The following is a 23,237-nucleotide window of genomic DNA, read 5'->3' as shown; positions in this document are numbered from 1 at the left end:
CAATTTGAAATTAAGCGCGGCGTCCAATCTTTGCACTGGGTTGCTTCGGAATGTCGTCAAGAATTTTTCTTTCCACTGATTCCAAGAGTTTCCAGCCTCTTCAATAATGTACAAATCATACCACTTCCGTGCAACACCGCTTAAGTGACTACGCATGTTAGTAATCTTGTCCTCTTTAGAGTGCCAATTGTTCTTCCCAGCGGCATATTCATAGAATTCAAGCCAACCTTCTGAACTTGAAGACATGCCGTCGGACGCATCGGGTTCTACAAATTTAGTCACCGGCTTCTCAGCATTTAAAGAGCTTATAAGTGATGTCACCAGCTGGTTTTGTTGCGAAATCTGTTCTTGTAGCCGAAGAGCTTTCAAAACGAGGTTCACCTCTTACGCCGACGACTGTGATCCAGAGTCCTTTCCACGCATCGGTTAAAGAACGAATTCGTCGAAGACCGCCAGACGCAAGTTCGCTTTCACAGCACCCTTCCGACGTAGTTCATCATTGTCCATGGAAGCCTTCTCTAAAACCAGGTTCACGAGTTCTGCCGAGTTGAGTTCGCGAGGTAGTTCCACCGCTGGTTCATCTTCAGCTTGGTATCTCGAAAAGATGATGTTCTCTGCGGAGGTTTGCCTCAAGGAAAAATGTCACCCACATGTTGGATTCCGCTGTCCGCTGCGCCAAAATAATGTAGCGTTCCTAGTTAAAGGACACAATAGACGGAAAGTATTGCTATGGAACTGGCGTCCATCTTGTCTACCATTTTATTCTCACTTCCTTCTTCTCTTCTCCTGAACCCAGACTCCTGCGCTTCTTCATCTTCTATTCCAAGGTTCATACCGCTTCAGTAGATATTCAAAACAATCCTTTTTTATGTAAAATTGATTTAGGGTGTCCTTATTGTCCCTTTAACACAAGACAAGGAGTGCACTTGGCTGCATAACAGGATAAGATGCATCACTGGTTCTCATTACGGTAGGATTGTCAGTATAGCAGATGGCATGCACTGGCTTCTCCAGAGGAGAGTGCTGCCACCTTCCCTCAACCTCCCAATTTCCAATTGTTTTACGAGCAGTGTATTAATTTCTGAATCTTAAAGAGACACAATTCTAAGGAGATTCATGCCGCCCTGGCTACAGCATGTGGTGACCGGCACTGCACAACGACCAACTCGGCATCAATCTTTTTGAGATTTGGCCCTGGAACTGCAGAAAGCCCCAATCAATGCTCGTTCTTCAATCAAGTTTCTCAATGGGTGCTGCTGTTTTGGTTTGATACTCCTGACAGTGCACTGCTGTGCACTCATGTAGACGTATTAACTTTATTCTGGTAAAACTAGAAAGACGTGCACTCATGTAGACCACTAATGTGCACACTAAGTTTCTGAACGCCCCTCTTATATCAAGCATATACACTGAAAAAGGCACATTCTACTTATAATGTGGTCATAAGTGACACTGAAATTCACTCCCAGTCCCATTGCAGTTGCAAAGTCTTTCAGCTGAGTACTTAAAGGCATCATGTCTGCTACTGAAGGCACTGTGCACCAATTGATCACTAGAGGAAATGCTTGCTGTTGCATCAGCAATGTTTCTTTTCTGCTCCCAGCAATGAATTTTCAACGGTATCACTGCATTTCATCATGGTGACGCTACAGAATGAATGGCCAAAGAATTCACATTTCGCGTTCCAGTTGGAGTGTCTCCCAACTCATATTGAAACTGAACAAAGATGTCAGTATTAAAACGTGAAGCCACGATGCACCAAACGCAACAATGAAAAGAGCTACATGGACAATTAGGCTGACATAAGCGGACCAATATAAATGACTGTTTGAAAACACTAACGTGTGGCTGGTCTTCCCAATGACAGTGTGAGCTGGTGAAATAATTTATTTCTCATTCCTCTCCTTATTTCAAGAATTATTTCTGCTCATCTACTTAACTGTTAGGGCAACATCGTAAAGGCAGCTCCTTCATACAAAAGTGCAGTGTTGCATTATTTTTTTGCTCCCCGTCTACCTAATGCTACTGAAGTTTTGCTTACCCTCAAAGAAAGTATTTTACAGAACTGCTCTACCGAGAAAGCATTATTCCATGCTTGAGGCAAAGCGTCATTTAGTTCACAACGATGCGGTCCAACTTTCAATCTGTTCTCTCTATAGTGCTCGAATTGAAAGCAAAAAAAAAGTTTTTTGACAGAACTAGCCACTTCTATGGTCACAATTTCAAGCTATTACATTATTTAGAATGTTCTATCCCAGTAAAGTAGGATCTAGAGTGCCATGGAATCTGCCTTTTCCTTGAATCCAAAGAGCGCCTAGGCGAACCAGTTTGCGCGAAGAAGTCGATGGCGTCGAACGGAGAAGAGGAAAAAGGAAAGTTGAATGCGCGCGAACTGGTGGAAAACAAAACACACGCGGTTGGAGAGGCGCATAACTGCATGATTTCGCTGCACTCGGTGGCACCACGCTTATTGCATCTCACCTATCACATAGAATCACATGTACACCTTTGAAATTCTTTATTTATATCGCGCCCTAGCCTCCTATGTGTTTTCTGATCGCACGAACGTTGGCCACACGGCGTGTCAGCGGCCTTGCAGCAATGCGGGGACACTCGATCCTGAAGCGAACAGCGCAGCAGAATGCATTTTCGCCGATCTCACCGCCCCACGTTGCTACAAGCCCGCTCACACGCCATGTACAAGACGGCGTGGCACAAGCGAAATATCTTCCATTACAGTACAGTTGGGATGGTTTCACCTCGCATTGTTTTGTGCTCATTAATAAGGCTAACTCAATAGGTGCTTGAACACCGTATCAGAAATAGTGGCGTACAACATGCCCTGTTTTAGCTGGCACCACATAGCTGCCTTACGTCACTACCACCGGAGTGTGATGTTAAACCAAGCCAAAACTGCATGTTCAATACCACAAACCTAATGCTGTATAACCAGTTCTCGCAACGGAAGGATAGTACTAGGAATGAAAACTAGAAAAGAGGAGCGCGGCAGACACGCACAGGCGCTGTACGAATTTTCGCGCTTTTGTTCACCGCGTCGCAATGGACGAACAAGGGGAATTCTAAACACTCACTCACCTTTGATCTCGCTGAGTCGGAGGCGATCATGGCGATCTTCGAGGCAACAAGCCCATAAAAAGCAAGCAACACGCCGGAACATTCCAAAGAAGTCACGGCGAAGCACACAAAGAACGCAGAAAACGCAGGAAGCTCTGACGAAAACGGCATGCACAAACTCCGGGAATGCGCCGAAGCGTCATCAGCGCAAACGCGCAATCATACAAGTGCAAGTATAGAAATACATGCTTATATCATCATGAATTATAACATATCATAACAAGTTTTGTAATATTATGATATTGCTGAAGAATTTCTGCGATCTTCAAGTCTATGAAAGTTTTCTCCTTCGCTTCTTTGATGACCTATTTTCTTTATCGCAGTAACGCAGTGCACCGGCCGGAGCTAATGAAGTGCGCGGGAAAGGGCGCAAAATTCAAACATCGCAAACGCTGCGCCATGTGTGCGCGCACAGTTTTCATAGTTAGGATTTAAAAAAAACGTAATGCGTGTAGCAACCATGCGAACTCAACTATTGGCCACAAAACTACATAAATGTCGCTGTAAGTGCTTCTTAGTTCGACATCATGGCAAACCGCAAACGGTCTGTCGTCCCATTCCTTTAAACATTTGTGCGTGTGCTTCTGAGCTATACGATTTGTCACAGGAAAAGTATAGCGGCGCAGACTGTGCGTGGTGGCCAAGCAAATTCCCAGCACATCGGCCAGCATACCGTCTATGTCACTGAAAAGACTTTGGCCACCATGTAAAATGTGAGCAGCATGCCGCAGATACCGCTGAGATTTTTCGTTTCGTTCTATTGTGCCCTAAGGGGTAACATCTAATCGAAACGCCCTCTTTAAAAACTACCTGTACACTGCTTTCTCCGCCGCACCCGCCGTGGTTGCGCAGTGGCTGAGACGTTGCGCTACTAACCGGAGAGCGAGGGATCGAATGCCGGCCGCGGCGGCTGCACCCAGGTGGTCAAAATAAATCCGTAGTTCCTTACTACGGCGTGGCTCATAATCATGGTTTTGGCATGTAAAACTCCAGACGAATTTTGTTAACTTTCCCTGCCATCTTGCCCATATTTAACGTGGAGGCAATGCCGTTTCCTAACACACACCGAGGGCATTGGTCACTTACAATGGACGCCGATGGGAATGCAGGATGCGTTCATCATTGGTTGCAGGCCACTGCTTGTAGGGACGTTAAATTGTCTTCTTCTCATATTACTCTATATATCATAAGCCAACAAACACGGACACCATGGACAACATAGGGGAAATTACTTGTGCTTAATAAATCAAACAAAGAAACGATAAGTTAATGGAAATAAAAGTGGATGAAGAAACAACTTGCCGCAGGTGGGGGAACGATTCTACAAACTTCGGATTGCGCGTGCGATGCTCTACCAATTGAGCTACCACGGCGCCGTTTCCCCATCCACTTATGTTTCCTAGTAGTATCTGCACACACACACACACACACACACACACACACACACACACGCACACACACACACACACACACACACACACACACACACACGCACGCACGCACACAGATATATATATATATATATATATATATATATATATATATATATATATATATATATATATATATATATATATATATATATATATATATATATGATCATCATGAGCCTGGTTACGCCCACTGCAGGGCATAGGCTTCTCCCATACTTTTCCAACTACACCGGTTATGTACTAATTGTGGCGATGTCGTCCCTGCAAGCTTCTTAATCTCATCCGCCCACTGCACTTTCTGCCACCCCCTGCTAGGCTTCCCTTCCCTTGGAATCCAGTCCTTAACCCTCAATGACCATCGGTTATCGTCCCTCCTCATTACATGTCCTGCCCATGCCCATTTCTTTTTCTTGACTTCAACTAAGATGTCATTAACCCGCGTTTGTTCCCTCACCCAATCTCCTCTTTTATTATCCCTTAACGTTACACCTATCATTCTTCTTTCCATAACTCGTTGCGTCGTCCTCAATTTAAGTAGAACCATTTTCGCAAGCCTCCGCGTTTCTGCCCCGTAGGTCAGTACCGGTAAGACAGAGCTGTTATACACTTTTCTCTTGAGAGATAATGGCAACCAGCTGTTCATGACCTGAGAATGCCCGCCAAACGCACCCCAGCCGATTCTTATTCTTCTGATTATTTCAATCTCGTGATCCGGATCCGCGGTCACTACCTGCCCTAAGTAGATGTATTACCTTACCATTTCCAGTGCCTCGCTACCTATCGTAACTGCTGTTTTCTACCGAGACTGTTAAACATTACTTTAGTTTTCTGCAGATTAATTTTTAGACCCACCCTTCTGCTTTGCCTGTCCAGGTCAGTGAGCATGCATTGCAATCCGTCCGAGTTACTAAGCAAGGCAATATCATCAGCGAATCGCAAGTTACTGAGGTATTCTCCATGAACTTTTCTCCCCAATTCTTCCCAGTCCAGGTCTCTGAATACCTCCTGTAAACACGCTATGAATAGCATTGGAGAGATCGTATCTCCCTGCCTGACGCCTTTCATTATTGGGATTTTGTTGCTTTCTTTATGGAGGACTACGGTGGCTGTGGAGCCGCTATAGATATCTCAGTATTTTTACATACGGCTCGTCTACACCCTGATTCCGTAATGCCTCCATGACTGCTGAGGTTTCGATAGAATCAAACGCTTTGTCGTAATCAATGAAAGCTGTATATAAGGGTTGGTTATATTCCGCACATTTCTCTATCACCTGATCGATAGTGTGAATATGATCTATTGTTGAGTAGCCTTTACGGAATCCTGCCTGGTCCTTTGCTTGACAGAAGTCTAAGGTGTTCCTGATTCTATTTGCGATTACCTTAGTAAATAGTTTGTAGGTAACGGACAGTAAGCTGATCGGTCTATAATTTTTCAAGTCTTTGGAGTCCCCTTTCTTAAGGATTAGGATTATGTTAGCGTTCTTCCAAGATTCTGGTATGCTCGACGTTATGAGGCGTTGCGTATACAAGGTGGCCAGTTTTTCTAGAACAATCTGCCCACCATGCTTCAACAAATCTGCTGTTACATGATCCTGCCCAGCTGCCTTCCCCCTCTGCATAGCTCCCGAGGCTTTCTTTACTTCTTCCGGCGTTACTTGTCGGATTTCAAATTCCTCTAGACTATTCTCTCTTTCATTATGGTCGTGGGTGCCATTGGAGCTGTATCAGTCGCTATAGAATTTCTCAGCCACTTGAACTATCTCTTCCGTATTAGTAATGATATTGCCGGCTTCGTCTCTTAACGCATGCATCTGATTCTTCCAATTCCTATTTTCTTCTTTACTGCTTTTAGGCTTCCTCCGTTCCTGAGACCATGTTCAATTCTGTCCATATTATACTTCCTTATATGAGCAGTCTTATGCGTGTTGATTAACTTCGAAAGTTCTGCCAGTTCAGATTTTCCGTCCCCTGCGATAGCTTACTGGTATCCTGTCTAATGGAGTTACCACGACACTTTTATTGCACGCTCCTTAATGATGCCCGCAAGATTGTCGTTCATTCCTTCAACACTAAGGTCATCTTGCTGAGTTAAAGCCGAATACCTGTTCTGTAGCGTGATCCGGAATTCCTCTATTTTCCCTCTTACCGCTCACTCATTGATGGGCTTCTTATGTACCAGTTTCTTTCGTTCCCTCCTCAAGTCTAGGCTAATTCGAGTTCTTACCATCCTGTGGTCACTGCAGCGCACCTTGCCGAGCACGTCCACATCTTGTATGATGCCAGGGTTAGCGCATAGTATAAGGTCAATTTTATTTCTATTCTCGTCATTCGGGCTCCTCCACGTCCACTTTAGGCTATCCCGCTTGCGGAAGAAGGTATTCTTTATCCGCATATTATTCTGTTCTGCATAGTCTAATAATTACTCTCCCCGGCGATTCCTAGTGCCTATGCTATATTCCCCCACTGACTTGTCTCCAGCTTGCTTCTTGCCTACCTTCGGCATTGAAGCCGCCGATCAGTATAGCGTATTTTGTTTTGACTTTACCGATCGCCAATTAGAAGCTTTCAACTTCTTTGTCATTATGACTGGATGTTGGGGCGTAGACCTGTACGACCTTCAAGTTGTACCTCTTAGTCACTTTCACAACAAGACCTGCCACCCTCTCGTTAATGCTATATAATTCCTTTATGTTACAAGCTATATTCTTATTAATGAGGAATCCGACTCCTAGTTATCGTTTCTACGCTGAGCCACGGTAGCACAGGACGTGCCAGCTTTTTAGCACTTTATATGCTTCTTTTGTCCTCCAACTTCATTGAGCCCTATTATGTCCCTTTTACTGCCCTCTAATTCGTCCAATAGCACTGCTAGACTCGCCTCAATAGATAACGTTCTAGCGTTAAACGTTGCCGGGTTCAGATTCCAACGGCAGCCTGTCCGGATTCAGGAATTCTTAGCGCCCCCTGCTGCGTCGGAGGTCTGACCGTCGCCGTGGTCAGTTGCTTCGCAGCTGCTGGGGATTGAGGGCCGGGGTTTGATTGTTGTATTCATATGGGAGGTTGTGGCCACGTACTGCACCAGGGTGGCTAATCCTGCACTGGTGAGGGAGTGCGTTACCGGTTCTGGTCACCTTATCCAGTGAAAAATTGCGCGGCACCGCGATTCGAACCACGGTCGTCTTGCCCGCGAGGCGGATGCTCATCCTCTACGCCACCGCTATATATATATATATATATATATATATATATATATATATATATATATATATATATATATATATGTGTGTGTGTGTGTGTGTGTGTGTGTGTGTGTGTGTGTGTGTGTGTGTGTGTGTGTGTGTGTGTGTGTGTGTAAATACAGGACGTAGAGTTTAACAATATGCTTAGATGCAGTGGAAGACGACGCGACCAAGTGCATGTTGCTCACTTTTCTATGTGGTCTGTCGCGCTATATATCTTTGTATTTTGCGTAATTAGATAATTAATCAATATTCATTAACAAACTTCTGAAGCAACGAAGCTAGAAAAATTTTCAATTAGAAAGTTGCAGAGCGGTTTGCAAAACGTCCGAATAAACCTCTTCTCTTTCCATCTGTTCAGTATTAGTGCTTTTCAGCTTACTGCGGATGGGGGGGGGGCGAGAAATAAAAAAAAAGCTCCACGTGACATGCCCGCTTGCGAGTCGTAATTGCACTGCTCCCAAGCCTTCCGCGCACAAACGAGCATAGCATGTAGCCGGTGCGAGCGCCCGTCTGCTGATCGCTATCATAACCACCGCGAGGGAAGCACATCGATGGTGCAAATAGCACAGTCAACGGTCACTGCCCTGTCTCCTTTTAAGCGGCAGGACGCCCTGCTTGGTGCTATGTTCGTTTCTACGCGGACAGATTGGAGCGCTGCAATCACGGCGCGCAAGCGGGTATGTCACGTCGTATTTTTTTTTCGTTGGCATCCGCAGTGAGCTACGAAACACCATTACATAATAAATAGAAAGTTAGATATTGCCTAATCGGACGTGTTGCAAAGTGCTCTACAACTTTTTAATTGGAATTTTTGCGTAACTTCGTTACTTCATAAGTTCGTCCATTAATATCGACCAGCTATCTAATTAAGAAATATACGAAAATAGTGTGACGCACTATATACAAAAGTGAACAACATGCATTTGGTCGTGCCGATTTAGAGTGCATCGGCATAATTTTAAACTCTGACTAAACTTAGCTGACATGCCCTGTATAAGAAAGAATGCGCGTGAAAGAGAGAAAGTTGTTTTCGAAGAAGTGCATCAACTTTCACATAATACCTTGCGGCAACCATGCATGCCTCTATCCTGAAGTCATATATATACATATGTGCGTGTGTGTGTCTGCGCGCGGAGAGTGTTTTACGTAACTTAACATGTCAATGAGAAAACTGTAGAGCGATATGAAAAACTCTCGATACAGCTTTCTGTTGCTGAATACGTGCGACATAAAAGTATTTTTTTGAGCGTGAAAGAAGCCCGCGAACAGATGCGAAGTGCCTCGTGGGACCTGTCGGGCGACAATTTCGCATGCATTTGCGGGCTGTATTCACTCTCGGCAAAATACTTTTGTGTAGCACGTATTGAGCAAAAGAAAGCTGTATCCGGAGTTTTTCACGCCGCGTAACAATTTTCTCATTGACACTTTTCATATAACGCACTATAATACTTGAAAAGTCCAATAATAAATAAGAATATTATCCAAGTAGGTGGAATAAAAAAATAACCTGAGTATCACCAAGCGACGGCAAACGAGATTACCTTGGTTCTATCCAGCTACGTGCCATTCCTGTAACTATGGCTAAAGTTAGCTGGTACACCCGGCATAAGAAAACATGTGTGACTGAGAGACAGTTTTTCACGAAGCGCATCAACTTTTCAAATAAAAGCTTGCGATAGCCATAGATGCCTCTATCATGAAGTCACATATATATATATATATATATATATATATATATATATATATTATATATGCAAGGCGTTTCACGTAACTTGAACCACAGACGCATCTACTGGGTGGACAGGGGGCGCCGACCAGTAACATGAAGAGGGTACACTAGTCCCCCTGCCCACTCGGTCGATACGTCTATGGTTCAAGTAAGGTGAAACAACGCCCTGCTGATATGCAATGGTGATTAAGTGATCAATAAAACTATATATATATATATATATATATATATATATATATATATATGGAAAAGACGCACACATACACATGTGCGTGTGTTTTGCAAATATACTTCGAAACTAAATATTGCTAAATAAGCCTCACGTTAATCAACAATAAGTTCACAGCATTTAGCCGGCGACTTTATTGTTGCCAACACTCAACAATGGCTCAATACTACCCAATATAATTCGACAATATATCAACACATTTTATTCAACGAATTTATTGTTGGGAACCACTCAACAATGGCTCAATATACTCCATACTATTCAACTATATGGCAACAGCTTTTAGTCAACGACTTTTTTGTTGTGAGCCACCCAACTTTATTGTTGCATTATTGCTCTGTGCTTTCAATAATTGTTGAGGTATTGTTGAAAGGCTATTGAGTCAATTATGCATCAAAAACTTGCCAACAACATTTCAATAGTAATTTTTATAAGGAAGTGCGTGTTCCAAGCTTCATTTTTACGCCTCCTTGGTTGTTCCACATAGAGTAGAACTCATCTTATTGTCTAATACGAGAAGAAATTGGTTAGGTACCCAGAACCCATGAACCCCAAATCGATCTGAATCAACAAAGAAGCGCTTGTCTTAAAAAAGAAATATTGAGTAGAAGTGTCACGCTATACGGCCCATGCTTTCCGTGCACCGACTTAGTCAAATATTTGACATGTAAGGCGGCTTACCGATCAATGGGGGCCGGATGAGAAGGGATGCACCAGCGCAGAAGGACAGCCCACCCATCATCATTGGCAGAGTGCTGATGCCGAAGTCCCTGACCATGGCAGGTGCCTGTAAACACATCCTCGAGCCGCACGTGGAGCCCAATAGAGCAGCGGCGGCGATCATCAGCGGCAGTGTGCCCGCCCACACGAGCCACTCAAAGGCCAGTGCTTGCAGTGCAAAGCCCAGCAGCATCACCGATTCCAGCGACAACGTCCGTGAATCGATGGCAAGGCCGACGATGGCTCTGAACGCAACGTCGGTAATGGAAAAAGCCTGCAGGACATACACTGAGTCTGAGGGATCCATGCCCCTGTCTTTGGCTAGGTCGGCTGGTATAATGGAGAACACGTTTGTTGTAAAGACAACAGTTGCAAAAGACAGTCCGTGAATTAGAAACGTCAACGTTAGGAACTGCCTCGCCGTAGGGCCACAATCTAAACGTCCTAAAAACTTCTTCGTTTTCAGCTCCTTCGATGACTTGTTGCTGTGCAACTGAAGGGCAGTTGACCCATTATGCTCAGAGTTGAAACAGGGTCTTGCGGAACAATCAGTGGTTGTACACTGGCCGTGTAGGCCAGAATTGTCTCGAGGCAGTTTTGCTCTATTGGCGTCTCCATTAGTTTGATGAATCAACGCGCACGTGGCACTTGTTTGGTCCTTTACTTCTTCATGATTTCCCTTTCTCGGCTCACGTTTTGGCTTCGTAAGCCAAGCCGGGCTCCTGAGGACGATGACGGACGGAATTGCATGCAGCATAATTGCACCATAAAGAAGAAATGCTCCACGCACACCGTACGTTGTTCGGAAGAACTCCACAAGAGGGGGCATGACGATGGTGTTGAGTCCGCACACCGTGTACACTAGGCTGCACGCCGTAGCCCTTCTCTTCTCAAAATGCTGGGCCAGCAGTACATTCACGGCGACGTACAAGCCACACAGAGCACATCCTGCGGTCAAGTAAATGACAATGAGTGACATGAAAATCCGCCATTGCTGAAATTCAATGAACGCCTATTGAATTGGAAACTTGAACTACAGCTAGAAATTCTTGCCGTCCCTGGAGCTGACCAGGTGAGCTCAATCAAAACAAATGATTCTTAAAACGTCATTATTCGACTTTGTCAATTTATGTAAACGCAAGCATTACGCAGTTCGGTTGTTAGATTCCTTTGGTTAACTGAGCAAGTTCTTTGTGTGGACTCGCAGTAGAAGGGTTACCGTTAAGGTCATATTAGTGCTTCCATCCGCCTAATCGTTATACATGAGATAGGTTACAGCATTAGGACACTTTGAATGCTTTATGGGTTATACCATTTGAGCTGAGGCAGTCTAGGAAATTATAAAAACCGTGCACTTCGCAAGTTAAAAATATTGAAACTGTGTTATGGCGAAATAGTTGGCTGCAGTTATAAGACATAATACTCTTCATGTCCACACATGTACATTGCTTACGTTTTTCAGGTGACAACGTTTCATCGATTAAACGCTGCTATAATATCACTACCCGCCGCAAGACGCGTATTTATCAAAATTTTGTCGAATGTTATCGCTTGTCCTGTTCGTTGCCTATATTGTCACCGAACATTGTGCAACCAGTTTGCATGCGCTAGGTCATGCTGGTCTATATTCCAGAATGCACGTGAGAATCAGCAAAACACCAGATTCTGCGCTGCTTAATGTATAAATAGACGCTGCATTTGACCTGTGTATCAGATTTTTGATAACTGCCGATTGTGCTTGGCGCTATCCTTGTGCTTACATTGTAAATTATCTTTGTGGGCACAAGATCACCGAATAAAGACTTAAGTTCGTGACTCTCAGTGTCTTCGTACTGTCTGGTTTTTGTCTGTTGCTACAACGTGACGTTGGTCTGGTGGAGTTTCTGGAGCGTTTGTTTTGGACACCACTCCAAGGCCATGAACCGAGCGAGAAACGCGACGACAACGTCAACGGCGCCGGGACCATCGAGCTAGCCTCCGGCTGCAAAACTTTCCCCCGCCAGATCACGAACACGACAAAAAAAAGAAGGTCAGCAAGTCAGCAGCCACGATGACAGCCTCAATGACCCTCCCCTACCCCCCCGCCCCCCCCCAACTATCGTGCTGCAACAGTATATGGAGCCAGCCATCTCGCGTGGAGCCTCGTCAGGCGAACCTAAACCTAGCTCGAGACGTTAGAGAGTGCCCCAGCCTTCCGCAAATTGAGTTGTGAAGGCAAGTTGCGCCATGTATTGTTCACCCTAGAAAGCGCCGAGGACATCGTTAGAGATTCGGGAGTCCTCTCTAATAAGGTGGGAGCACTTTTGCAGCAGTTTCCTAAGGACCTTCACAAGCGTCACAGGAACAGAAAGGGCCAAAATTCTGCAACAAGTCCAAGTGCTGCTGCCTAGTTAACATCGCCGTTTTACGGAAGCGATGACCCATCGTTCCTGCAGCGCCGACCCAGAGATGCCCGAAAAAAGCATAAAGATACAGGAAGATGAGAATCACAACTTCGCGGTTATCTTTTGTGTATTTACCAAACAGTTTCGGTCGGTGGACCGACCTTTTCCGAAGCATACAGTAAATTCTCGCAACAGTCTCTTTATATATGTAGGAAGACAAAGACAAACACGAAAAAATAACTCAAACACACAAACAAAGAGAGATGAAAAATTATGCAGATCCCACGCACTGCAGGAATCGGTGTAAGCGAAGCTTTCTGCGCTGGTTCCATTGACAATAAGTAATGCTGATGATGACGGCGAAAGCCTAATTTATTCAACGTTTAGTCTAACACGAGAGTGGTGAATGGAATGAATGGCAGCCTGCACGTGCAGCCGGGAACTCAGAGGGGGACGTAGACCGGTCAAAGCGACGTTGCGTTACCTTATTGACCCTGCGTGAAAGCTTTGTTCGCTTTGAATCATCATCATCATCATCATCATCATCATCATCATCATCATCATCATCATCATCAGCCTGGTTACACCCACTGCAGGGCAAAGGCCTCTCCTAAAGCCCCTCCATACACGTTTCCGCCGACCAGGTTAAGTACCGCCAACCTGCCCACCTCCTCCACGTTCCTCTCCCACTCACCCCCTTAGCTTCCGGCGTCAAGCGGAACTTACGTAGCTGCAGCTTCCTGTTCCCGGTGGAAGTGACACTTTGTTTTTTAGCGTTGTTTACTTTCGCGCCGCTGGAGAGGCTTTAATTGCACGAGCTGCGGTTGAAACTGAATGCGATTCCATCCAAGAACCACCGCCTACTGTAACCAGCGATCTGCTCGTGTTCGCTGCTTCGCGTCAACCTGCGACGGGTTGTGGCAAGAGCGACAACGTACAGTGGAATGTAGTGCCTGGGCACTTGGAGACCACTGCCGTTTTTCGTGCATTTGGACAACGGCAACCGCGAACTATACTTCAGCGGAATACAACAGCTTGTCCCCTTTGCATTTTTCTTATGGTGACTGCCACAGCTCTGCTAAGCACGCGCGGGCGTCGCACCATCGTCCACAGCCATCGCCTAACAGAAGTCAAAGCGGAAATTCCCGCAGCGCAACTCCAGGAAGCGGAAACGCCGGAACCGGAAATGCCGGAACCGGAAATACCGGAACCGGATTTGGCGTGAGGGGAAAAGGCGGCGCACAACAAAGGTTGTCGCTACTTAAGAAAGCGGCGGTGGCGCGTAGATGCAGGGGCTTTAGCCTCTCCCATACTTCTCCAACAACCCCGGTCATGTACTAATTGTGGCCATGCCGTCCCTGCAAACTTCTTAATCTCATCCGCCCACCTAACTTTCTGCCGCCCCCTGCTACGCTTCCCTTCCCTTGGGATCCAGTCCGTAACCCTTAATGACCATCGGTTATCTTCCCTCCTCATTACATGTCCTGCCCATGCCCATTTCTTTTTCTTGATTTCAACTAAGATGTCATTAACTCGCGTTTGTTCCCTCACCCAATCTGCTCTTTTCTTATCCCTTAACGTTACACCTATCATTCTTCTTTCCATAGCTCGTTGTGTCGTCCTCAATTTGAGTAGAACCCTTTTAGTAAGCCTCCAGGTTTCTGCCCCGTAGGTGAGTACTGGTAAGACACAGCTATTATATACTTTTCTCTTGAGGGATAATGGCAACCTGCTGTTCATGATTTGGGAATGCCTGCCAAACGCACCCCAGCCCATTCTTATTCTTCTGATTATTTCCGTCTCATGATCCGGATCCGCCATCACTACCTGCCCTAAGTAGATGTATTCCCTTACGACTTCCAGTGCCTCGCTGCCTATTGTAAATTGCTGTTCTCTCCCGAGACTGTTAAGCATTACTTTAGTTTTCTGCAGATTAATTTTTAGACCCACTCTTCTGCTTTGCCTCTCCAGGTCAGTGAGCATGCATTGCAATTGGTCCCCTGAGTTACTAAGCAAGGCAATATCATCAGCGAATCGCAAGTTACTAAGGTATTCTCCATTAACTTTTATCCCCAATTCTTCCCAATCCAGGTCTCTGAATACATCCTGTAAACACGCTGTGAATAGCATTGGAGATATCGTATCTCCCTGCCTGACGCCTTTCTTTATTGGGATTTTGTTGCTTGCTTTATGGAGGACTACGGTGGCTGTGGAGCCGCTATAGATATCTTCCAGTATTTTTACATATGGCTCATCTACACCCTGATTCCGTAATGCCTCCATGACTGCTGAGGTTTCGACTGAATCAAACGCTTTCTCGTAATAAATGAAAGCTATATATAAGGGTTGGTTATATTCTGCACATTTCTCTATCACTTGATTGATAGTGTGAATATGGTCTATTGTTGAGTAGCCTTTACGGAATCCTGCCTGGTCCTTTGGTTGACAGAAGTCTAAGGTGTTCCTGATTCTATTTGCAATTACCTTAGTAAATACTTTGTAGGCAACGGACAGTAAGCTGATCGGTCTATAATTTTTCAAGTCTTTGGCGTCCCCTTTCTTATGGATTAGGATTATGTTAGCGTTCTAACATCAACTCACCACGAGAGTGGTGAGTTGATTTTAAAAGTTACCTTGCGTGTACCACTGCTGTTTGCCTGCGTAGTACAAAGAATACACAGGGGGAGATGTTTGCTTGAGGCATTGTTAATGTGTGCCATATTTTATAACCTCCGAGAGGGCTGAGCATTGTCATTGCCTCACATGGCACATTGCGTTGTGGCAGAAGTATCAAACTTGAATTGGATTATGGGCTGTACGTGCCGAAATCACAATCAGATTATGAGGCATGCCGCAGTGGCAGATTCCGGATGAATTTTGACACCGTGATGTTGTTGCGTGTCCCAGAATGTAAGTGTACATGCGTTGTCTATTTCGCCCCAGTCGGAATGCAGCTGCCGTGGTCGGGATCAAATCCGCGACCTATAGCCATGCCATAGCCGCAAAGCTATCGCGGCGGGTACACAAGTGTCGATTTGACGGTTGGCCGCTTCCTTAGTGTGACCTGGACCTTGCGGTGCAATTTGATTAATGAAGCTCTGCTTCTGCCCGCCCTGCGTAATTTCTCCTCGGGACATATTTGCATTGTGTTTATTTTTCAGAAATAGCAGAAATATACTGCACCATACCTTGAATTCATCTAGTTTCTCCGGAACCGCTGTCGTATAGTATTAGGGTTTGCTTGCCTTCTCAGGTCCCCTGCCCTGATATCCTGTAGGGGAACTGCCTCTCCTTCTCCTTGCTCTCTACAGTTCTATCTACGTTCCTTCTGCAATCGCATGTTATGAGAAAGGGGAGCGCTGCAGCTTCTGCTATGGTCTTGAGGGGGATCACAGATGATTACAGCTTTCAAGAAGCTAATGCGGCAACGCCCAGGGAGCTCCAGAAGGCTTTGTGCATATTCGACGCGGTGCGGTCCAGACGAGCCTCTCGCGTGGCCTTTCCTCTCTTGTCATGACTCGCTCTTGTCATGCATACATACGCTCCGAACCACCCACGACGCGGTGTGCCAGACAGCAACAGTCACAACAGCAGCAGTGTGAAAGTCGAAGGAAGAGGCAAAGAAGGCTTCGCTTAAAAAAAATACCGTTCATGCACCGCGTACAGACAATGAACCAGCGAAGCTGAAATTTGCGACCCCGGTGTTTATGTTGACGTCGACATTGTCACTGCTCTGCCTCGCGGCCCCGAACCGCCGGATCCTCAGCCCGACCTCGTCGCTGGCGATGTCGCTCGAGGCAAGTTAGGCGGTTGCTATCGAAATGTCGGGCGATCATTCGAACTACGGTGAAATTTCGCCCTTGCCTATATGACAGGACCTTCAAGGTAGTAAGCGACTACTGATCATTGCGCTGGCTGGTGTAATTAAAGGACACTACAGCCCTCCTTGCACGGTACAGTCTCAGACTGCAAGAATGTGATATCGCCGTGTTCTTTGAGATTACCGAGTCGACCCGGAAGTAAAAAGGCTCGTCGAGTACTTGGAAGGCAGCCTTCCCTAGGGCAGATTCTTTCTTGTTTAGAACATCGCGTTATAGTATTGATCTCGTTAGTGCCAAAGCACCGCTGTAAGGCTGTACGAAGTGCCTGCTGTCATAAATGCGTATTATTGAAAGGACGTACTATGACGATGTTGCTATTTGTATTTCGGAAAGTTACCGCAAGCAGAACACGAGACTTGAAGAAAGACACAACACGAAGTGGTTACCACTTCGTGTTGTCCCTTTCTTGAAGTCTCGGGTTCTGTTTGCGGTAACTTCCCAAAATCACGAATCACCAACTGGCCTACACCAACACTCTGCTATGCTCTTTGTAAGTTGTTGAAACTCGGCCCAATTTCTGAAATATATATCTTTTTGAATGTTGCTCATTCAATTCCTCGAACGTATGGCGGCGAGGCTTAACAGAATTCCGAAGGGGCAATGTCCAACATTGTGGGGTATGACTGTTGTTGTTTTGGTTGTAACGATGAAACGGGACAGAAAATAATAACAAAAGATGTGTTGAATAATTAAAATTATCTCTTACAGACTGGCATATCGGCAAGCACCGCACTGAATATACGCCAGATAATGTTTCTAAACATAAAAGCCCCCGTTAGGCACAACAGCAAGTCGGTTATTGAAAACGTATATTCTAAAATACCGTCCATGAAGTGGTCATGTATACCGTGAACAACGCCGAAAGAAATTGTGATGAAGAGAAGATCTCTCGCGAAGTAACACAGGCCGGCTCCAATTCCTGCCAGTGAAGAGCACGTTAGCAGGACGGCCCGACACGAATAACGCTCGCACAGGTTACCGGCTATCGGGCCTGCACCAAAATTGAAAAAAAAAGGAAAAAATACATTTTAGGATCACACAAATTTGAGTGAATTACTAAGGATTCGCGTTCAGTGCCTACTTCTGTTTCCATTTCTCTAGCTATTCCGCACGCATGAAAAGAATACAGTCCATCGGCATGCGTCGGATACGTTCTGCTGCAGTACGGGACATCAAAGCAATGAGGATGCGGTGGCTCGTTGACATGTGCAGTCAGTTTGTTAATTTATTTCGGGATTCTCAGTGTGCCAAAATCACGATCTGAGCATGAGGCATGCACGCTGTAGACGGAAGCTCCCGGTTGCTTCGACCACCTGCGGCTCTTTAATGTGTACCTATTACACAGTACACGAGCGCTGTTTGAATGTTGCCTCCATTGGAATGCGGCTGCTGTGACTGGAGTAGAACCCGAGACCTTGGGCTCAGCAGTGAAAGTCCATATCCACATGGCGACCACGGCCGGTGTGCCGTTTATTTGTTACAAACTAATAATCCAAAATAATATTCGCCACATGCAAGTAGGCTAAAGAACTCACATCGACAATGACAAAGTTGAAATGAACGTATATATAGTTAACAGTGAAATTCCTAGCATATATGGGAGTTTATGAACGTTGTAGACGGCATTAAACTCTAAGTGTTAAATAAATAAGTCACTGAAATGCAATGTAGAAGTCGCTGCCATAGTGGCTTTGCGTTTGGAGTTGACTTATCTGTGGTGAATAACATATATGTAATGTTGGCACAGGTGAAATCGTACCTGCTAATACCATCAGCGTGCTCGCCAGTGTCACCGCCCACGAAGCCTCTTCTCTGCTCACCACGAAAGTCTCGACGATGCCGTAGAAGAAGATTCCTGAGACGCGGGGCGTTGCTAAAGCGAGGAAGAGCACCCAACAACAGCAGAAGGCACTGATCCAGCTCCATCGCGAATCGGCTCCAAACACTGGGTCATCCTTCAGAGCACGTGCATTTGCCATGGCTGTCTCACTAACGAGACCAGGCTACCTTGAATTCGGAATAAAAGAAGCCTCCAGCCGCGGCGTTTTTCCGCCACCACAGCAACGGGGTGTGGAAGGAGATAACTTGCCCGGTGTTCACGTGTACGTAAAGGCGTTGGTGAGAAACCGCTTAGTGCCGCTGTTCTTCATACATTGGTCCTTCAGTACGGATCACTCGACTGAGTCAACGCCCTTTCTTGGTTTGTGCGAAAGCTTGAGAGCCTGCGTCTGTTGTAAGGCCACCTTTTCTTTGTCTTCTTTTTTGACAGCGTTCCTTTAGGGTACAGAAAGTCAAGAAGTGTTGGAAGTGGCCGCTCAGGTCAAATCTCCGTAGACAAGGCAGACGACGATAAGGAGTAGGTGCACTAGCGTAGCACCATCGCGGTTCTGGTCCCTCCTTATCACTGCCATTCTCTCAAAAGGGCACGTGGTGAAAATAATAATGGAGGTACAAGTGGTCAAAGTCACTGACCTGAGTGTGATAGCTAACACAGCGACGCTGACCCTGCGCAACAAATGATTATGACACCATGCAAGATAACAAAGCGTTACCTATAGATATTTCGGTTGAATGAGAATGTAGGAAGGAAAAAAAAAAGAAATGTTCAAGTGTGTCCTTTGATTTATATTTAGTAGATTATTACAAAACCCTGTTATTCGCCATAGTCTGTAGTTCAAGATTGACTATGCTTGTTGATTTGTGCACATAGCTTCTTAGAAAACTGCTAATTGATATATATATATATATAGGGAAAGAAACCGAGGGGCTCGATTTTTGTTAGTCATAACTGTATAAAGCCAATAGACAATGAAGCAATGAAGAACATTGGGGAATTTAGCCGTGGTTGAAACTGAAATGCAGCACATAATGAAGGAGAGTGGAAGTGAAGATGGACGATAAGATAGCTTGTCGCAGGTGAGAGCCGAATCCAAAGCCTCCACATTGCGCGTGCGTTGCACTGCCAATTAAGCTACGTCGACGGCTGTCAGTCCTGCCACTATCTTGGGTAGTTCACTGGATCTAGCCCCAGAGTGTTAGCCAGCGCCACACTATAAAACAAAATTACACCTTTTGGGTCGTATCTTGTCACACAAAAATAAACGTCTCCTGTATTGTCCGCATTTCCTTTCTTTAACGTTGCGAGCCCGGTACTTCGCAGTAACGAACGGCATGCGCGTTATCAGCATGACACAGTTTTCCCGACGGTAAAATAGCGGGCGCGGCATTTTCAAGAAAGGAAATGCAAGCAAGGCAGATGACTATTATTGTTGTGTGGCAGATATACACCTCGAAGGGTGTATTTTTGTCTGAGAGTGCACTCAAAGCCATCGTTGGTGGATATGGAACGTCCTTTTATTACCCGATGGCGTTTAGTAACACGTGAAGTTAGGATAGCAGGCACGCGGCTAAAGAAAACCTCGTACGTTACCTAATGACGTCACGGATTCCAGATTCGAGACACTCGCTATGAATGAACGAGAGAAGAAAATCACAGCAAAATTAGGTTTGGTTTAAATAGGAAGTAGCAGATATTAGGGAAAAGGATTAATGGAAGTAAACGACAGGATAAATTGCGAATTGCGAACAACCTGCGAATTACGTGAGCGTTGAACTACTAACTGTTTACGGTGACTGCTATCAACGAGGCCACTATCTCGGGAATTTATGTGTACTAGATAAAGCCTTTGGGGCACTCCAGTGGCAGTGGCACTGGGTCATGACAGTGGCATCCAGTGGCACTTAGGGTCATGACAGGTCCCGCACTTTTATACAAATGTACAACCTTTGGGTAGCGTTTTACCACACAATAATCGTCACCTGTCTTCTCCGCATTTCCTTCCTTTAACGCTGCGAGTCCGGTACTTCGAGTCACGAATGGCAAGCGCCTTATCAGCACGACAAAGCATCATCGACAGGAGAGCAGCGAGCGCAGCGTTTTCCAGAAAGGCAACGCAAGCAAGAGAGATGACAATTATCGTTGTGTGGCAAGATACGACCCAAAGGGTGTACATTTGTTCAAGAGTGTGAGTGGCTCTGGCTACAGAAAAGATAACTTGCAGCGGTGGCAAGCTAACTTTCAGTGCACTTTTTTTGCGACACTCCAGATGAATTTTCTTCGTCGTGGCTGCCTTCGCGGCCGCTTTGATATTCCTTATAAAGTCGAAGTGCGATAAGATCCTGTCGCTCTCAGCGGCGCCTTATGCTTATAGGGGCTAGGAAAAGCAAGGGCGAATCAGCCGAGACGGATGGTGGCTTGATGACGATGCTCGCCATCATCCCACTCACCCGTGCTTTGCACTAAATGGGCGTCTTAGTAAGCAAATGTTTGGTACGATATGTACGGCTCATAAAAGCACTAACCTTACTTCGTATAGCTGTCAAATAATTTGCTTTCGCAATGAATGCTTCGTCTTTCTGGCGAAACTGCAACATCTTTTTAGTAACAATTGTTGCTTCTGTGGTAAATATTGCAACTGCTTATCATCGATTTCTGCCGCGTAATGCAATCCTTGCTTTTATATAGCAATCAATGAAGCATTCCTTAATGCTCATTACGTTCTGAATTATTTTCCAAAAGGAATTACAAGGTCAGCATCTTCATAAATAAGTGTTTGGTTTTCTTGGTGTCTGTTCCGAAGCGTTCTTTTTTCCTCTTTATCTCGTTCCCTTAATTTGGCTTACACCCCCAATCAATGCAACGGCCTTAGTCACGTCCCTATAAGTAAGTTTTTTCGTAGCGTTTTTTTTTTATATTTACTTGGCAACTCAGGTTTTTTTTTTAATTGTGGGGTTTAACGTGCCAAAACAACTTTCTGATCATGACGCACGCCGTAGTGGAGGACTCAGGAAATTTCCGCTACCTGGGGTTCTTTAACGCGCACTTAAATCTAAGTACACGGGTGCTTTTGCATTTGACTGCCATCGGAATGCGACCGCCGAGTCCGGTATTCGATCCCGCGATGTCGTGCTCAGCAGCCGAAGGCAACTCAGGTATAACTAATGACAATGATAAGATACCTTATGAGGTTGGTTTCGAGCATCATGAGATACAGAGACTCATTCGCTGTGCTTCAAACCACCAATCCCTGCCTAAATGTATGACTTTGTGTAAGCGAAAAAATTGCAGACACCTTTCCGGGATCTTGAAGATATATGTTTTCGGGCAAACTACTCTTTTTTATAACATTATTGTTTTGGAAAGGCTCAAACTCTTAACCGGGCACTGCGACCATAGTTTATCCGACAAGTTCTGCGTCACAGCGCGTCCCTTATATTATCCCGATGTGAATACAAAAAGAATTACGAGAATTGAGGCGGCGAGAATAATGTTGTCCAACTTTCAATTTTCAAAGCTGATTGGACAGTGTCCTACCTGTTTGCACCGACAGTCGATATTGAAGATGAGCAACTCGCAATGCGGAGCAAACGGGTGACGCAGGCATCTGCTACCGTTGCCAAAACAGTCGCATGGACTACTCGGCAATTTAGCGTTAACTCCTTTCGGACCTGCACGTTTCTTTTATTTCGAGGGTGGCTAATGTGTGGCTCGATCTTTGTGCCCCACTTTGTCGCAATATGGACATGGGCGGTTATGGAGGCATCACCTCCGGCAGTCACTTTTGCAGGCTTTTCCCGCAATTGGGCTATTTAGCTTCTGAAACTACTGACAATGTAAACACGTATGCTGATATCCGTTCATGCCAAATCGTGGCTGAGGAAGGCCATAAGCACAATTTGGCTGCGGCCACAGCAGGAAAGAACGAACGGGGAGGACCAGTTACAGTGCGTGCATGTTGTAAGTCTATGTCACTGTGCGCACTGCAGGAGCAGCTGCTTGCCTCAAGAGACTGCTTTGTAATGCAACTGGCCAGGCGCCCACATACGAAAAACGTTACATGGCGACCACGACCAAGTGAGGAAGCGAAACCAGATTATGCAGTCAAGTCAGTGTAGCTTGCGCGAAGACCCGGGCTATTGATCAAGAAGATAAATCGGGAATGAGACTAGGAATTAAATATGGGAATGAGAAAGCTAGCATTCATGAAAGAAACCAATGTGCTGTGCAAGAACGGAAGGCCCAAAACGTTAGGGATAGTCAAGAGCTACATAGAGCACACGGCGCAATGGTTAATGCGAGACCCATGCCGATGTCGTATCAGCCATTTCAGCAGAGGAATTGCACATGGCAGCGTACACTAGATAACACTGGCACATATATATTAGGCTGCTAGATAGTGACTGATATTAAGTATGAGCAAACAATCGGTTGACTTTTATGTTTGGATGAGGAAGAAGAATGATCTCCAACAAGAATGGGAATGAAAAACGTTGCAATCATAGAAAAAAATGATACTTGGCACAAATGGAATTTCACTTCGCCAGGGAGCTGATTAAGGAAAAACCAACTGACGGAACTCTTTTGGTCAGCATCGTCAGTTCTTCTTCAGATGTTACAGGCTGTTGGGACTCCGGGGTGCAGG

General features: G+C 45.4%; 1 protein-coding gene across 1 annotated transcript; it reads right to left on the bottom strand.

Annotated features, from left to right (window-relative positions):
- Nucleotides 1-10,385: 10,385 nt before the first annotated feature.
- Nucleotides 10,386-18,734, bottom strand: LOC142591540 (monocarboxylate transporter 5-like). The gene is made up of 3 exons (XM_075703860.1): nt 18,515-18,734; nt 17,603-17,746; nt 10,386-11,438 (listed from the first exon to the last, which is right to left on the bottom strand). Exons 1-3 carry the CDS (start codon nt 18,732-18,734, stop codon nt 10,423-10,425), a joined length of 1,380 nt encoding a protein of 459 aa, XP_075559975.1. The 3' UTR covers nt 10,386-10,422.
- Nucleotides 18,735-23,237: the final 4,503 nt, after the last annotated feature.

This window comes from Dermacentor variabilis, chromosome 8 (genome assembly GCF_050947875.1).
Source record: "Dermacentor variabilis isolate Ectoservices chromosome 8, ASM5094787v1, whole genome shotgun sequence".
NCBI lineage: Eukaryota > Metazoa > Arthropoda > Arachnida > Ixodida > Ixodidae > Dermacentor > Dermacentor variabilis.
This window is presented reverse-complemented; position numbering and strand designations above follow the sequence as displayed.